General features: G+C 47.6%; 5 protein-coding genes across 5 annotated transcripts; 2 read left to right on the top strand and 3 right to left on the bottom strand.

Annotated features, from left to right (window-relative positions):
• Nucleotides 1–2187: 2187 nt before the first annotated feature.
• On the bottom strand, nucleotides 2188–4325 carry VE01_07868 (uncharacterized protein). Its single transcript, XM_018277299.2, has 5 exons — nucleotides 3993–4325; nucleotides 3680–3934; nucleotides 2919–3617; nucleotides 2783–2864; nucleotides 2188–2725 (listed from the first exon to the last, which is right to left on the bottom strand). The coding sequence occupies exons 1-5, from the start codon at nucleotides 4114–4116 to the stop codon at nucleotides 2308–2310; spliced, it is 1578 nt and encodes a 525-aa protein (XP_018127990.2). The 5' UTR covers nucleotides 4117–4325; the 3' UTR covers nucleotides 2188–2307.
• A 1253-nt stretch (nucleotides 4326–5578) lies between these two features.
• VE01_07867 (Type I Iterative Polyketide synthase (PKS)) lies at nucleotides 5579–12316 on the top strand (the record flags this gene model as incomplete). Its single annotated transcript, XM_018277298.2, has 4 exons — nucleotides 5579–5871; nucleotides 5922–6213; nucleotides 6263–12121; nucleotides 12175–12316. 4 exons carry the CDS (start codon nucleotides 5579–5581, stop codon nucleotides 12220–12222), a joined length of 6492 nt encoding a protein of 2163 aa, XP_018127983.1. The 3' UTR covers nucleotides 12223–12316.
• Nucleotides 12317–12968: 652 nt separating this feature from the next.
• On the top strand, nucleotides 12969–14544 carry VE01_10810 (uncharacterized protein). Its single transcript, XM_059464260.1, has one exon. The coding sequence runs from the start codon at nucleotides 13233–13235 to the stop codon at nucleotides 14481–14483; it is 1251 nt and encodes a 416-aa protein (XP_059320243.1). The 5' UTR covers nucleotides 12969–13232; the 3' UTR covers nucleotides 14484–14544.
• Nucleotides 14545–15194: 650 nt separating this feature from the next.
• Nucleotides 15195–16134, bottom strand: VE01_07866 (uncharacterized protein; the record flags this gene model as incomplete). Its single annotated transcript, XM_018277297.1, has 2 exons — nucleotides 15195–15229; nucleotides 15294–16134. 2 exons carry the CDS (start codon nucleotides 16132–16134, stop codon nucleotides 15195–15197), a joined length of 876 nt encoding a protein of 291 aa, XP_018127982.1.
• Nucleotides 16135–16385: 251 nt separating this feature from the next.
• On the bottom strand, nucleotides 16386–16769 carry VE01_07865 (uncharacterized protein; the record flags this gene model as incomplete). Its single annotated transcript, XM_018277296.1, has 1 exon — nucleotides 16386–16769. One exon carries the CDS (start codon nucleotides 16767–16769, stop codon nucleotides 16386–16388), a length of 384 nt encoding a protein of 127 aa, XP_018127985.1.
• Nucleotides 16770–17316: the final 547 nt, after the last annotated feature.

Genomic DNA, 17316 nt, shown 5'->3' with positions numbered 1-17316 from the left:
TCTAGCTGCAAGCCCTAATGATATCTGCTTTGTAGAAGTAGGAATTATAATATCAGCCCATAGAGCTTGCTCTACAACTCTAAGTGATTTTGTAGGAATAAGGCGTTGTATAATACCAGAAGCTGTAAGAATCCGATACCTATGAGGGTAAGGCTCTTCTAGAATCCGTGCAAATAGCCTCTTATTATCAGTTGAGGTTCTATCCTCTCGAGGAACCTTTATAGAGACTATTGCTCCTATATCAAAGTGCTAAATATCATGCTTCTTTATATACTTCCGCACCATAGAAATCCTAGCTCGTTGAGTGGCTGCTATAGCTCTCTCAATTATAGGATTAGGTGTAGCCCGAAGCTCAGTTCTAGGCTGAGCTGGAACTCTGGCCCAGGTCCCACGCCGGGGCTCGGAATTGAGCTCTCGCTCTGGCTCTGGCTCAAGCTCTGAGCCAGAGCTGGGCTCGGAATTAGGCCTAGAGCTAGAGAGCTCAATTCCGAGCTCTGGTCCAAGCTGGATCAGGGCTCTAGCGCCAGCTCTGGTTCGAGTTCTGAGCCCTAAGCCAGAGAGCTCGATTCTGGGCTCAGGGGCTCGCTGGGCTCTAGAGTTCTCGAGCTCAAGACAGAACTCTGGCTCAGCCTGGATTTGAGCCAGTACTCGAGCCTGAGCTCGAGTAGGAACTAGACGACAGAGCTCGGAATTGAGCTCTCGCTCTAGCTCGAGCTCAGAGCTAGAGCTGGGCTCGGAATTGAGCTCTGAGCTAGAGTGCTCGATTCTGGGCTTAGGGGCTTGCTGGTGCTGGGCTCTGGCTCTAGCTCGGTTTCTAGGCTGGGCTCGAAGCCTAGAATCGAGCTCTCGCTTAGGCTCTAGCTCAGGCTCAGAGCTAGAGCTAGGCTCAGGGACTCGCTAGAGCTGTAGGTCGATTAGAGCTTCTGTCTCGGACTCAAGCTCAGACTGGAGGTCGCTCTCGAAAATAGGGCCCATAGCTGGGTCCTCCTGCTCAATTCCGATTGTTAGATCCTTCCGGGCCTAGCTATCGAGCCAATTGATATATGAGCTCCGTTCCCGGAATAGAAGCTCAGCTGGTGCACACCCAATTGTAGAGTAGATTTGGGTGTTCATAGCAAGTGTAACCTCTAATAGCCCATCCTTCCATTCTGTAGACCTATGATCCATTTTCCATGCCCGGAGCTTATTCTCAACAACCCCATTAGCCTGCTCGACTAGGCCCTGAGTTTGTAGCGACCGTGGTGCTCCATTTATCACCTGTATTCCATACTTCCGTAGTAGGAGTAAGAGAGCCCCCTTAAATTCCTTCCCATTATCAGCCTGCATAATCTTCGGAGGTAGGAAAGCTGTAATAAATTGAGCAAAGCACTCTGCAATAGGCTCTGCGTGCTTGCTTTTCAATGGGTATAGCTGTGTATACTTTGAGAAGTGATCCTTTATATGAAGAATCCACTTATACTGCCCTAAAGGCTCGTGGCGCATATCAATTAAGTCGATTTGAACCCTCTCCCACGCCCGTCCACTTATAATAGGAACTAAGGGAGCTTTTGTAGTGTTCGGCCTATTCAAAGTGCAATTCTTACACCGTTTAAGTATAAACTCTACATCCTCTCGCTTTATTCCATAGTATTTTTGCTTGATAGTAGGCCATACCTTATTCCGACCTGCGTGTAGAAGCTTAAGGTGCTCTTGTGCAATAACGTCAAACACCTCAGCCTTTTGAACTACAGCTCGTAGGTGCTGCTTATCACTCCGCCTATCACTCTGCTTATATAGCTTATTATTAACAAGCTTAAAGCTAGAGAGTGTATGGTGCTTTAGGTTTGTACTCTCTTTATTATGCAGAATAAAAGCAGCTGGATCCTCGAGTATAGTGTGTATTTGGCCCCATTTTTCGTGTGAGAATTGCTCTCGATTGTAGTAAGTAGGGCTGCTTATATAGGCCTCAAAAGCAGTGCGTACGTCAAATGGAAATGGAGTAATTGAAGTAATAGTAGCCATAATTACTATACTATACTATAGTTGTAGGAGGTAGGAGGTAGGATTTCAATTTCTACGATACTATTCTACACCGCCACTTCGCGGTTGGGCCGGCCAGCTCGCGAATGGGCCGGCCAGCTCGCGAGCTGGCCGATCTTACGGTTGGGCCGGAACATATACGATCTCCGTGGAAGAAAGAGTTATCACCCTACATGTTCCGAAGCACGGTTATAGAACAAGACCTCTGATATATGCCCGTAACTCCTCCCAAACCCGAATAAACCATCATATAGGACCAGGCAACCCACATAAGAGAACATAAAGGAACTATACATTAATCGGTTCATTTTGAATTCCATCCTCCTTCTCGGCCGCTTCCCACATCGCGACAATGCTTTCTCCCTTCATCGCGTCCCTCAAGGTCAAGTCGAACGAAAATTTTGCTGGCTTGGAAATCAGCAGATTGGAGTATTCCATATCATTGAGAGGGATCTCCTGTCCGTTCTCATCTATTTTCTTCCTTAGGTTGAATGCCCAGGCGATGGCACCGCAAACAAGAAATAGCTCGTGGTTGACGATGTCGACTCCCATACAGGTCCGGCGGCCATACCCAAATTGTGAGTGCCCTTCGAGTTTTGGGTGGATGGTGAGAGGCTCGCGGTATGTAGGGTAAGAGGGATTTAGCCATCGGTCAGGAAGGAAGGTGTTTGCCATTGGGTAAATACTTGGTTCCCGGGTGAGGCCCCTAGATTCAAGTTAGCATGACCATCTTCACCAAGTTTAAACTTGCACGTATTCCTACCATTCAAATGCGTGGATAGTAGAGCCAGCGGGGATGAAGTAGCCTTGGTACACATAGTCCTTAGTCGAAGCATGTGGGATTCCTGCAAAATGGTTAGTCAAGTAACGGTCAGACATTGTAGGATATTGCGACAAACCAGTAGGAACTGGTGGTCTCCACCTCAGCACCTCTTTCACGACGGCTCGCAAAACGGGCAGATTCTCCATGTCAGCCATTGCAGGCAATCTGTCGCCACATACCCGATCGAGTTCTTCCTGCGTCTTCGCAAGCCATTCAGGTGATTGAACCATCGCGAGAACAAAACTCATCATCGGACTAGCTATGGTCAAGGCTCCAGCAATAGCCATCATGCCGACTTGGTAAGCACCTTCAACGTAGCTAGTTTGAAACTTCTCTTGCGACTCAAGGAACAGGCGCATGTAAGATGGCTTGGCTGTACCTGCAAGCCATTCTTTGCGGACCTTCGACATCTGGTTGAGGAAGAACTCCCGCTCGAAGGCATATCGCTGCTTTTCGTACCTCTTCCATGGTGATAGGCATTCTGGGAGTGCAGCGAGAGGTGAGATTACATTAGGGAGAGCGCCTGCTGGCGAAATCACACTCAACAGAGCCATAGTCACTTGTTGCAGAGTCAGATAACAATCTGGCGAGCCCCACGCTAAACGGGAGATATTCCGACTGGTGTGGTCCTCGAGGAGGCTTCTGTAGGACTCTGGCGCGAGGAGAAGCTTGTACAAGAGGCGCTTAGTCTCAATGACCGGATAGTGGTATTGAGCATTCTTTGAGCTTGTTGTCATGAGAAGATGTCCAAACTTCCGCTGGTGCTTCCAGATCTCTAGATTAGAACAAGTTACCATTTTATCCAGTACCTGACAAAGACGGAACTGTCTAGCATACCATTTTCCCCCAAGAGAGGGAGGTACTCTCCGCCCGTCTTGTTGATAGGAAGATTATCTATCAGTGGCCGGTCGGAAAATATGGACCCTTGTTTCGAAAGCAAGTCCTTCGCGATTTGCTCTGAGGAAATCCAGACATGGGTCGAGCCAAAGAGTTCGTGCTTGTAGATGGGGCCTGATTCTTTCGCCCATTTGTAGAACCCAAGCCACGTTCTTTCTTTTGGGATATCGTGAATACGGCCAATAAACCACATGCCTGCGGATCCAGTAAGTACATATATTATCGTTGATTACTGCAGAGAAATGATGCGTACTCCATGGTCCTGGAAGTTTTCGAGCTCCCGCTGGCATACGACGATAAGGATCATGCCACCATCTATGAGCTGCTACGGCGCATGGAAGTATCACAACCAACAGTACGATTAGAAATAAACCCATAGTAGCTTTCAGTAAGTGGGGAAATCAACTGTAGAATTTAGGCGCTGCAGTAAAGGCTTCGCGACTACAGAAACTCAACGTGAGCCTATACGACCGAGGTGAATTGAAGTTTAACAGCTGCTGGTCGGCCTGAATGCTAGGATTAGGCCAAAATGACGTGTTCTTAAACAGCCCCGACAAAATATGACACAGGACTAGTGAAGGTTTTTTTGGGCGGTCTATATGATATCAAAATTTTCACTATCCCCGACGGAAGTCCGGTGGGGAAAATCCTCGGAAACCCGCTGGGAGTAGGGATTGCTACGGATGATCTCATCCCTTTTATCACTTCGTGTATGTTCCGGCCCAACCGTGAACCGAGCCAGTTCGTAAGCGTGCCGGCCCAGGCCTTGCGCTTCGAACTTTGGTACGACTCCCGATCTTGCATTTATTAGTATGTAAACTAATACCCCGCAATGCAGCTAACCAGGTCCACAAGCAGCTTCCAGGGCTGCATTTTAGGCTCGAAAGTAGGAGGCCCTCTGGAAAAGAGTGTAGCAGCTCTTCAAAAAGCCAGCTGCCCGATTTTTTAGAAGAACAGAACCAGTTTCCTGACTCAAAAGCCGATGAGAGAGGTAGCGAGAATGGGCGCGAAGGTGACCGAGGAATTGGGTAGGGCGACGAAGTGAGAACCTTATTTTAGCTTGCCCTCTATACAAATTATTATAAAAAGGTGCTTACTTTACCTCTTCATTGGCAACGGGGATTATCTGGTATAGAATATTTAAAGAAGTTCTTTAATATTTCAATTGACATTGCGACCTCGCACACATGGCTTGAACACTGACGTTAGCTCATTTGTGGCTCTCCGTGTTCTTTCGGACCTCCATGGGGATGTCCACGAAGTCCGCCGGAAACTCTAAGCCTTTTTGAATCATCAACAGGAAAATTTTTTGGGTTCCTGTAATGCAAATCAAAGGACTGATGTCTTCTCTCTTTAAGCTCGAGATGATGGCTGTGGTACTGCTCAATTCGTAGCTATAGCTTCGGTCTTCGGTCGGCGTCCATGCGCTTCCTAATTTCCATTTGGTATTGGATCTTCATGCTGTGTCTTGACATGTAAAAAGCTTCCCTAATGGGGTGGACGATGTCTCTTTTTAAAGTGTGGATTGATTTCAATTATGTCTCGATTGAGCTTGAGGGCTTCTTTTACCAGCATTGTGGCTTTCCATAGTAATAGATGGAAATAACGAAACTACCAAAGCCTCGCAAGGCAATTTTGGATCTAATGTACCACGTATATGACGATATAGACCTGAATCAGCGCTCGGCGACCGATAGAGTTGATGCGCTAAATGTGACTAAAAGTATAATGGAAGTATTGCCATGTCGGGTAAAGCACTTTCTCTACTCTTTATAAGCCTAAAAGCACCTCCAAACCCTGCGTCCCATTATTCTTACTGATGTCCAACTGGTGCTCAAAATGGCCGAGAAAATATCATTTCTTCTCTTTGGAGAACAGTCTCTGGACACACAGGGGTTTCTTGCAGACTTTTGCCGTAATGGAAATCCAAGTATTCTTTCACATGCTTTCCTCAATCGCGTTGCTTCTACTCTTCAAAATGAGATCGAACGTCTCCCATCTCTAGAACGTCGACACATACCATCTTTCACTACAATCCAAGAACTTAGTCAGAGATATCATACCAGGGATGTTACACATCCTGCAATAGACAGTGCTCTTCTTGTTACTACACAACTCGCTCACTATATCGAGTACGTGCTCACTACGATCTTGCTCTTATCTGATGCTTATAATACTTTAGTCGAGCAGAAAAGGTTCCGGAAGATGCTACAAGACCACAGGAAACATGGACAGTTGGCCTCTGCACCGGGCTTATTGCCGCCGTTGCGGTTTCCATTGCACCATCTCTCTCGGCTCTTGTAAACATTGGCGCCGAATTTGTACTTTTGGCCTTCCGAACAGGACGACATGTTTCTGCTCTTGCAGAGCACATACATGAATCTGGCGATGCGGCCAAGAGCTGGACTTATGTTGTTCCGGGACTTAATGAACCAGCTGGAAGGTCCCTACTTGCTGATTTTAACGAGTCGAAGGTGAGTTATCACTACACACAAACAAAAATTGGAGACTTAACTTTGCCAGGGCTACACAACGACCAGTCAAGCATATATCAGCGCCATCACTTCAACGAGCATAGCTTTTAGCGGTCCACCACCCACGTTGAAGGCGCTTGTCGATGAGCATGAGTTCAAAGATGGGCCACTACCACTGCCTATCTATGGGCCGTACCACGCATCACATCTCTATTCCGCCGCTGAAATTGAGGCAGTTTTGCGACTTAACGATTCTAACCTAAGCGAAGTTCTCAAAAATGCATCTCGACGATTCCCTGTCATTTCATGCTCAACAGGGCAGTGGCTTGCGGAAAAAGATCCTAAAAAGCTTATCACAGCAGTTATTCGAGACATTCTTCTGGAGCCACTAAATTTTCAGCGGGTCTTAGCAAGCTGTGTGACGCAAGCAAATAATTATAGAAGCTCATCGTGTCTCGTTATACCGTTCGGTCCAACGCAAGCTGCTAGTAGCCTAGTACAACAACTCAAGAATGAAACAGGTCTTGAGGTTCATCTGCGCCGCGCACCGCATTCAAAAAAGGATCGTATGGCACCTCACACAGGAGACCATGGTTCGTCAAAGCGGTGTAAACTTGCTATTGTCGGTATGGCAGGCCGTTTCCCCGATGCTGCAACGCATGAGAAGCTATGGGAACTGCTCGAAAAGGGACTCGCTTTACACAGAGAGGTACCGGCAGATCGATTTGATATGAAGACTCACTGTGACCCTTCTGGAAAGGTTATGAACACGAGTCATACGTCTTATGGAGCCTGGATTGAGAATCCAGGTCTATTTGATCCTCGCTTCTTCAATATGTCGCCAAGAGAAGCGCATCAAACAGATCCGATGCAACGCATGGCTATTACTACCGCTTATGAGGCCTTGGAAATGTCTGGCTATGTGCCAAACAGAACTCGCTCCACAAAGCTCGACAGAGTTGGTACATTTTATGGACAGACCAGTGATGATTGGCGTGAAATCAATGCAGCGCAGGAGGTTGACACATACTTCATTACAGGTGGCGTCCGCGCATTTGGACCTGGACGTATCAACTATCATTTCGGCTTTAGTGGGCCAAGTTTCAGTATCGACACCGCCTGCTCTTCCAGTATGGCGGCTATGCAACTCGCTTGTACGTCGCTGTGGGCCAAGGACTGCGATACTGCTGTTGTTGGAGGCCTGAGTTGTATGACCAACTCTGACATTTTCGCCGGCCTCAGCAGAGGACAGTTCTTGTCAAAGAATGGGCCATGTGCCACCTTCGATAACGACGCCGACGGATATTGTCGCGCCGATGCTTGTGCTACTGTCATCGTCAAGAGACTCGAGGATGCTATTGCAGATAAGGACAATGTTCTCGGTGTCATTCTTGGCACGGCCACGAATCATTCGGCAGATGCAGTGTCAATCACTCATCCCCATGCCGGAACTCAAGAGATTCTATATCGCAATATCCTAAATATGGCTGGTGTTGATCCATTGGATGTAGACTATGTGGAAATGCATGGCACTGGCACTCAAGCCGGCGATGCCACTGAGATGAAGTCAGTCACAAATGTCTTCGCTCCTGCAGACCAGAAGAGAAGCGCAGAGCAATCGCTATATCTCGGTTCAGTCAAGGCAAATGTGGGCCATGGAGAAGCGGCATCTGGAGTTACAGCACTTATCAAAGTTCTCATGATGCTGCAGAAGAATACCGTGCCTCCACACGTTGGCATCAAGAAGACGATCAATAGAACGTTCCCAAAAGATTTGGCAGAGAGGAATGTACATATTGCTTATCATTCCACTCCTCTACTTAAGAAAGCTGGCCAACCACGACGTGTTTTTGTCAACAACTTCAGTGCTGCTGGTGGAAACTCTGGGCTGTTGCTCGAGGACGGTCCTGCTACGAAGACGCTTTTGACAGATAACCGATCAGCGCATATGGTATCGATAACTGCGAAATCAAAATCTGCCGTGATAAAGAACGCTGAGCGCTTGATGTATTACATCGAACAACACCCGGAGGCATCGCTCGCGGATATCTCGTATACGACTACTGCCCGTCGAATTCAACACAACTGGCGGATATCAGTCACAGGATTCAATATTACTCAGGTCAGAGAATTCATCAAGCACAAGTTGACTGAAGACATTACGCCAATTCCTCTGACCACCCAAGAGATTGTCTTTGTGTTTACTGGACAAGGGTCGCACTATGCTGCTCTTGGCAAGGAGCTCTTTGAGAGTTCATCGTTGTTCAAGGAGACCATGCTCGAGTTCAACAACATTGCCGCCATGTATTGCTTACCCTCGTTTTTACCACTTATAGATGGTTCTGCTGCTGCCGTGGAAGATTTATCACCAGTTGTTGTACAGCTTGGTTTGTTGTGCTTCGAGATGGCAATGGCCCGATTGTGGGCTTCTTGGGGTATCAATCCAAGCGTTGTCATCGGACACAGTCTTGGCGAATACGCAGCTCTCAATGTAGCTGGCATTATCTCAGCCAGTGATGCAATCTACCTTATCGGTAAGAGGGCACAGCTTCTCATGGAGAAGTGCACAGTTAGCAGTCATGGCTTGCTTGCTGTCAAGGCTTCAGTCTTGTCGATCAGAGAATCTGTGGACGAGGCAAGCATTAATATTGCATGCATCAATGGGCCAGAAGAGACAGTACTCAGTGGAGATACAGCACTGATTTATGTCATCTCGGAACGCCTTACTGCAGCTGGTTTTAAATGCATGCAGCTCAAAGTACCTTTCGCCTTCCACTCTGCCCAGGTTGATCCAATCCTCGACAAGTTTGAGAAGTTGGCGGCTTCAGTTCAGTTTCACGCTCCAACAGCTCCGATCGTCTCAACGCTACTTGGAAGGCAACTTAGAGAAGGAGAAACTGTGAATGCGTCCTATCTGCGACGACATGCTCGTGAGCCAGTAAACTTTTTGGACGGTATAAACTCAATTCGGTCAGCTGGGCTGATCAATGAGAAGACCCTATTTTTGGAAGTTGGCCCTCATCCGGTTTGCATAGGCATGGTGAAGTCAACGCTTGGGAAGGAGACTGTGGCAGTTTCTTCCCTGAGGAGGACTGAGAGCGCTTATAAAACGCTCAGCGACAGTCTTTCCACTCTTCACACAGCAGGCTTCAATATTGACTGGAATGAATATCATCGAGATCACCTGGATTGTGTCCAGCTTTTGGATTTGCCGACATATGCCTTCGATGAGAAGAACTACTGGATTCAGTATACTGGAGACTGGTGTCTGACGAAAGGAAGAGCCAGTGATAGTCAAGTTGCCTCTTGCCAAGATTCGAAACCCAAGATTTCTACTACAACCGTACATAAGGTTGTTGAGGATTTGGTTGACGGCGATGTGGCGACTGTCTCCACCGAGTCCGATCTGGCAAGAGCTGACCTTCGCTCTGCCGTCATGGGACATTTAGTTAATGGCGCAGGTCTTTGTCCATCATCAATCTATGCTGACATGGCCATGACAGTGTGCGAGTATGGATATAAGCTTGTGCGCCCGGATGTTGAGAATATCGGCATCAACGTTGCAAGCATGGAAGTAATCAAGCCACTCATTGCACGACCAGACGGCGCGAGTCAAATTCTCAAGCTAACTGCCTATATTGATGCTTCTCGCAGCTCTGCGAAACTCATCTTCTCGAGCGGATCAGATAAGGCTCGCGTCGACCATGCTCACTGCGTTGTCTCATTCGGTGATTGTGCTGCTTGGCTATCGGAATGGGAGCGAGTAGCTTACCTGATCCAACATCGAGTCGACTGGCTCAAGAATGCCGAGAAAAACGGCAAAGCTAGTAAGATAGGTCGTGGCCTTGCATACAAGCTCTTCTCTGCGTTGGTTGATTACGATGCAAAGTATCGCGGTATGGAAGAAGTTATTCTCTGCAGTGAGAACATGGAAGCAACGTCGCATATCTCCTTCCAGACTAAACCTACAGATGGTACTTTCGTATGCAGTCCATACTGGATTGATAGCGTGGCACATATCTCCGGCTTTATTGTAAACGGGAGCGATGCTGTCGATTCAGGAAATCAAGTCTACGTGTCTCATGGTTGGGACTCTCTTCGCATCGCGGAACCATTTTCTGCCGAAAAAACTTACCGTTCATACGTCAAAATGCAACCAGCTGGCGGAAAGATGCTTGCTGGTGACGTCTATGTCTTTGATGGCAGTAGAATTGTTGCCGTCGTTGGCGGTCTAAAGTTCCAGTGCATCTTACGCACTGTGCTAAATACTTTGCTCCCACCAGTCGGTGTTACGGCTCCTCCAGCCCAAGCTCCAGTAGCTGAGCCATCACCAGCTGTAGCAATACCGACCACATCTACGTTACACAAGACAACCACGACTACTACGAAAATCAAGACTGCGCAAGACAGCACAACGAGCCTGGAGCCTGCCAGTAAGAAGTTTGTGACTATCTGTTCGCAAACAATGGACATCGTGGCAAAAGAAGTAGGCGTTGGCATGGATGAGCTCGTTGATAATATCACATTTGCGGATCTCGGAGTCGACTCTCTTATGTCGCTGACAATAGGCGGCACAGTTCGAGAAAAGCTCGAGATCGAGTTGCCCTCGTCAATCTTCCTCGAATGCCCGACAATCGGGCAGTTCAAGAGCTTTCTGGCCAGGTTTGAAAGAGCAGACAGCGAGATTTCTGAAGACACGGAAGATTCTATCTTATATACTAATACTGATGACTCCACACCTAATAGTGATAGCTCCACACCTAATTTTGGGGAGATGTCTCCCTTGTCAACTCCAGCAGATGATTCGGATTTGGAATTGAGCAAGGATGATCAACTCTGTGAGATTATTCAAAATACTATCGCAGTCGAAGTTGGTGTCACAACGCAAGAAGTCGCCCATGCACTAGATCTCGCCCTTCTTGGTGTTGATTCTCTTATGGCTCTTTTGATTCTTGGGAAGTTGAGAGAGAAGACTGACCTATCTCTGCCGGCTGATCTTTTCGTCACCTGCGCATCCATTAAAGACATTGAGCGCAAGCTTGGAATTGGCCAGCCACCCAAACCTGTCCGCATTCCTGCCAGATCTTTTCCAAAGCTATTACCCCGACCAATATCCACAGAAACAGTTTCTCCCAAAGAAACTGGACACCAAGTCACCAATATCACGCCAGAGCGCTTCGCAACGTCTGTGCTTCTTCAAGGAAAGATTCGCACCGCCACCTCGCATCTCTGGATGGTTCCTGACGGCTCCGGCTCAGCAACCTCTTACGCTGACATCCCAGAGATTTCACCAGGGCTAGCCATGTGGGGTCTCAATTCGCCATACATGAAGACAAGTGAGGAATTCACCTGTGGCGTTCCTGGGATAGCTGCAAAGTACATTCAGGAGGTCAAGCGTCGCCAGCCAGTTGGGCCATATTTGCTGGCTGGCTGGTCGGCCGGGGGGGTCATTGCTTTCGAGATGTCGAATCAGTTGGTGAAGGCGGGCGATAGAGTCAGTCATCTGATCATGATTGATGCGCCATGCCCTCTGATCATCGAAGCATTACCAACCTCACTCCATCGCTGGTTCGCATCCATCGGACTGCTCGGCGATGGCGACCCGAATAAACTCCCTTCCTGGCTTCTTCCCCACTTCGCTGCCTCAGTCGCGGCTTTATCAACATACGACGCCGTTAGTATCCCCAAAGACAAGGCGCCCTCGGTTACGGCTATCTGGTGCGAAGACGGTGTGTGTAAGAACGAGAGCGACCCGAGACCCGATCCATATCCAGAAGGACACGCGCTGTTTCTGCTAGATAACAGGAGCGATTTTGGGCCGAACCTATGGGATTCTCTTCTTCCGGCGGAGAAGATTAGATGTGTGCGTATGCCAGGGAATCATTTCTCGATGATGGGAGGAGACTTGGTGGGTCTTTCCAATGTGGGAGCGTGGTTATATACGTACTAACTTAGTGATAGGTGAAGAAACTTGGGAATAAAATCAGAGAGGCCGTTGCGATGGCTTGAATATAATGCTCCACTGATATATAGCTATGAAGGATGCCCTCCTTAAGAGAGCATCTAAAGTCTTATTAATTACAATGTACGATCACTATTTAGACTCACGCTTCGACTACGTGACACAGAGCAGTACTTGAGAGGACCGTTAGTAAGTGAGGAAACATATGATTTTTGGTGCTGAGAGCTTAGAGCTATCGCATCCCTCTGTTACGATACTGGCGAGAGATGCACTACCAGTTCTAGGTAGGTGTACGTGCTAATACTAGCGTAAAATAGTAACACAGAATGCGTACAAATTGCTAAAAGCGACGAAATAGACGCTCTAGATCGGGATTTTACATAGAGAATATCGAGGTATGCTCGGAAGGCGACAGAGACCCATGGACAAAAGAGGGCTCTAAGCGATATTATCAATGACCTCAACACTAAGAAGAGTTATGGTAGGTTGTGGCTTAAGAGGTCGTGGTGAAAGTATCTAATGACGTAACCGGGCTAGGTCGCTCTGGACTATCGCGTATGTGAGAAACATGAGGGGGTTGTAGGCCATCACTTTGTTCTTGAACCGTGAGAAGGTTTTATCCAATCTGTTCGCTGATACTGACGACCGTAAATAGAAGCTGCCTCAGCGCAGCTTCATGTAGAGGATGTAGCTGCACTGAGCGACAGTGCAATTGGTCGGCGCACTGGAACAGAACCTTAAGAATGTGGTACTAGTTGACAGCAACTACTAACGCGTCATTTTGACGCTTCCGCTTCTTTGGCCGGTTCACTACTTACGTCATATAAATAACTGTTCCTAGATCACAGGTTTATCATATGGCCATCTAACTTGTCTGAAATGATATATGTTGCTGCAGAAGCATTTTACCTTCACTTTACCTTCACTCGACTTAAATGGCATCGAATTAACACAACATTTTCATCAGTGGAGCTCCAGCCAACGTCGACCGTGCCATCCATAGGGTGCCATATTTTATATCTCCATTTCAATAACTCTCAAACGAATACCAGCTACGATGTCACCAAGTAAAGTTTCAAATAAGACCCGTCTTCAGAGGTTCAGAGCTTCTTGTGATGGATGCTTCTTCGCAAAGGTTAAATGCAGTAAAACTAGGCCGATATGTTCTCGCTGCCTCACGTGCGGAACAGATTGTAAATACAGTCCATCGTTGAGGACCGGCAAACCAAGTACAGATAGGAGAATCAGCAACTCCAACATCAATACCAGTGCTGTTGCCGACCGAAATACGAACGTCGACGAGGCCGCGCATTCCCGCTTTGCGTTTGACTCTCAAGCTATGCCCATAGCTACCGATAAAAAGAATATTTCATTAGGGTCAGCGAATGGAAATAGAAAGCAATTATCTTCGGCAAACACAACTGCATCCCATCGCAACGACGCTTTGTTTGATGCTTACGATTTGGGACTGCCTCCTAGCACTACCGAGTTGTTTGACCCCTCGCTCCCTTGGACGCCAATATCGCAGATCGAGTTTGACAATCCGGTCGTCCAAAACGATCAAGGGACAATGATGTCTTGCCCGAAATATTTAGGTGCTGTACCACAGCTGAATTTAATCTCGCCATGGTCCGATAGTCAGTCGTCAAATTTACCATTCCATCCCCGCACGAATGCAGAACTTCCATCGCCAAATTCATCGCTCGATGCCAACTCTCCACCTGATTGCCGAACCAATGCTAAGATATCCTCGCCATCCTGCAACTGCTTTACGACCTGCCTTCAATCTCTTCAAGCTCTTCACAATCACTCCAGCACCACTCGATTAGCGTCAGCGTTTGACATGGCCTTGACCATCAATCGAAAAGCTGTAGAAGGATGTGCCAGTATGTTGGCTTGCAGAGAATGTGTTTCCAAATCGGGATCCAATACCACTACCATGCTCCTTGCCACCATAATGGAGAAAATCTTGTCATTTTACCAGGTAGCGTTGCAGGGTGGGTTCGGTGGTACGACTGGAGCAGACTCACAAATGCCTATCGGCAGTTATCGCGTTGCTAACGAAGATGGTCGTTGGCTCAGTAATGAAATTTTATGGCGCGAACTCCGGAAACTGGAAGAACTCTTTGGGCGTTTCCGCGAAGTTTGCGGACGCAATGAAAGGGATAGGGATGCTGGCATTTGTTCTACTTTGTTGGGTCACTTATCAAAAAACCTTAACATCGCATATGAAGAACTGAGAATGGGCAAACAGCGTATGACGTCTGGAATAGCCGATTCAATATTCTGGCCGACGGAAGGATGTTAAATATGTGCGACAATGAATGCTTATGACGCGCGTGTCATAAGCATAAATTTAGAGGACGGGATCATCAGAGTTCAATTGCGATTGGTTTCGAAAAGTTATCAATCATTTTAGGGTTTAATGGTCTTCTATATCGGTTTAACATACTCAAACTATGGCAAACTGTTTCCTCCAAATGTGAGCCCACTTCAATTGAATGGAAGAGTCACTTGGACTCGAACTATATCGTTACTATTTCTCTATGAGGTCTCATCTATACACCTCATGGCATGAATCTAGCTAGAGCATAAACCTAAAAAAGTACACTTACAACATTGCCATCTCGGAACTGAAACGAGTTGAATGTTTAGATAAGGTATGGCAGCGAGAACAGGTTAATTCTTTTATTCACTTCCAAACCGCACACTCCAATTACTCTAACCCAAAGCGAAAATTTTAGTCGGGACGATTATGGAGTTGGACAAAACATCTCGACAAAATCTTGACCAAGGCAAGTCCGTCACCTAATGTCATTAGAGCTGAGCATGAGTCGCGAACTTCAATTATGCATATCAGTTGAGGTAGTCAAACATGCAACTCTTTGGTTTAGATTCAATCTATGATGTGCAAGTTACATGTAGAGGTTGAGGCAGAAACCTGTATGCAATGTTCGACATTTTCTCGTCCATACAATATCGTGACACGACAGTCAGGGGGCAACGACTGATGCACCATTTAAATGGCTCCTCCACTCAGCCTGATGACCTGGCCTGAGATAAGATTAGCATGCGTCTACAAATTATCACCGACAAGGGTGAAAATGCGGTCCCTTACCATTAATCCACTCGCTTTCTGGGCTCACAAGTAGTGATACGGCACGGCCAATATCAGCTGGATACCCAACGCGATTCAATGGGGAGCTCTTTGCAATACCCGCATCGATTTCGCTCATTGGCGTATCCGGTGTTCCGCCAGGTGTATAATGCCATGCATTACCCTGAAACATGTCGGTCTTGACGCCTCCCGGAGCAATCGCGTTGCAGGTTATACCCTTCGGGCCGCAATCAATGCTGAAGCACCTTGTGAACCCCTCCACGGCTGCCTTTGAGCCTGCGTATAAGGCGTGGTTAGGCACATGCGAGATGGAGGCAGCAATCGAGGACATGAGGATGATGCGGCCGCCGCGTGGGAGATACTTCATGCCTTGCTGGGCGACGAAGAACTGACCACGGCAGTTCAGGTCGAAAATTCGATCGAAGTCCTGCTCGGTGACCTTGAGCTCATCTTTCCAAACCTCAGTGCCGGAGTTTGAAATGACGAAGTCCAGGTGGCCAAAGTGGGCGATGCCGTCCTCGAAGAGCTGGAAGATCTCATCAGGCTTAGAGACATCGGCACGCAGAGCAATGGCCTTGGCGCCAGTTCCGAGCTTGTGGATCTCACTAACGAGCGACTTGGCTTCTGTCGCGGACGACGCATAGTTCGCGATAATGGAGCAGCCGCGCTGGGCGAGCTCGAGAGCCATGCCACGGCCGATTCCACGGGATGCACCGGTTATGAGGGCGACTTTTCCAGCAAATGGAAGGGAGGTAAAAAATGTAGTGGCACCTTGGGGATCAACATCACCGCCCATAGCGAGGCTAGAGGCGATCTCGTCAACTGCTGCTGGTGGGGCCATGATTTTGAAAGTTTTGATGTATTGTAGATGTCGCTGTTGAGGCCTAAAGTTGCATAAATGGGGAAGGATGATATGCGAAAAGTAGCTCTTTAAGTCTCGAATTACTCGTCACTCGGTTTGAAGGCGTAATCTTCTAGTGTCGAGGTATATATCACCATCTTGAGCAGATGTGTTTATGTCATCGGCTTCGAAAACGTCCTATTCCGTCCGTCTCGTGCGTCGCATTTGAAGTCCGCACAGTCTCTCTTCCCTTATCCGTTAATGACAGCATTTGCCTTCCCCTTTCCCCAAACTGACTCGTCCGGTTCCCTTTTCCCGGAGTCCATAGAGCTGCGCGCAGTCCTTCTTTGGGAGCAGAGAGGGCTAACGATGGAGGTTGTGCAGCAGAGCCGCTGTCCGAAGGCAGAGGACTTCCCCAACGGACTTCCCCAGCGGGCTTCCCCAGCGGACTTCCCCAGCGGACTTGCTGACGGACTTCCGGGCTTGGACGGGCCGGGAGGGACTTGGTGGTGAGTGACGTAGAACGGATTACTAGGGCGGTTGACCGAGAATAGGAAACATCCGGCGAAAGAGCTAGGTAGATAAGGCCATAAGTAAGTTGGTGTATGAACTGGGAATGTAAGACCACCAGCCATGATGAGAGAACAAGTGCTTCGTCCGGTTGCACGTGATCTTCCAACTTTGAACACAATTCGACTGCGATGGAGTAGAACATTGAATATTTAACAAGTGAAGATGTTAATGTAGAAGTTTCGTGCAATTTCTTTCGTTCGCTTCCCTCTGTCATAGTTCTATCTTAGAGCCGAGTCAACGACAGGAAAATACAGTAGTATTGCTCAGGACCAATTCCTAGTATTCATCCAGAAACTAATACCCGTCCCTCTAGATAAATATATTGATGACAAGAAGCAGACTTAGCCAACGCATTTTCTCTGTATATCTGCAAGCATTCCTGTGTATATTAGGTGATGTTAGATCTGAAATGTAACCTCTTCATGTCGTGGCGTGCGTGACACCTTCTCATTGACTTCGTACAATACGGCATGCAAGAAATACTAACCATCGGACACATTTCAATCTCCCAAGAAGCCGTATTTTTCAGCCGCGCTCTTCCACCAGCCGAATTCGAGAACGTATAAAAATTGAGGAAAACAAGCCACCATGCTCTGATTGAATAGATTC

The sequence above is a fragment of the Pseudogymnoascus verrucosus genome (genome assembly GCF_001662655.1).
Source record: "Pseudogymnoascus verrucosus strain UAMH 10579 unplaced genomic scaffold scaffold_40, whole genome shotgun sequence".
Taxonomy (NCBI): Eukaryota; Fungi; Ascomycota; class Leotiomycetes; order Thelebolales; family Thelebolaceae; genus Pseudogymnoascus; species Pseudogymnoascus verrucosus.
The sequence above is the reverse complement of the archived record's forward strand: the minus strand, read 5'-3'. Positions and strand labels throughout refer to the sequence as shown.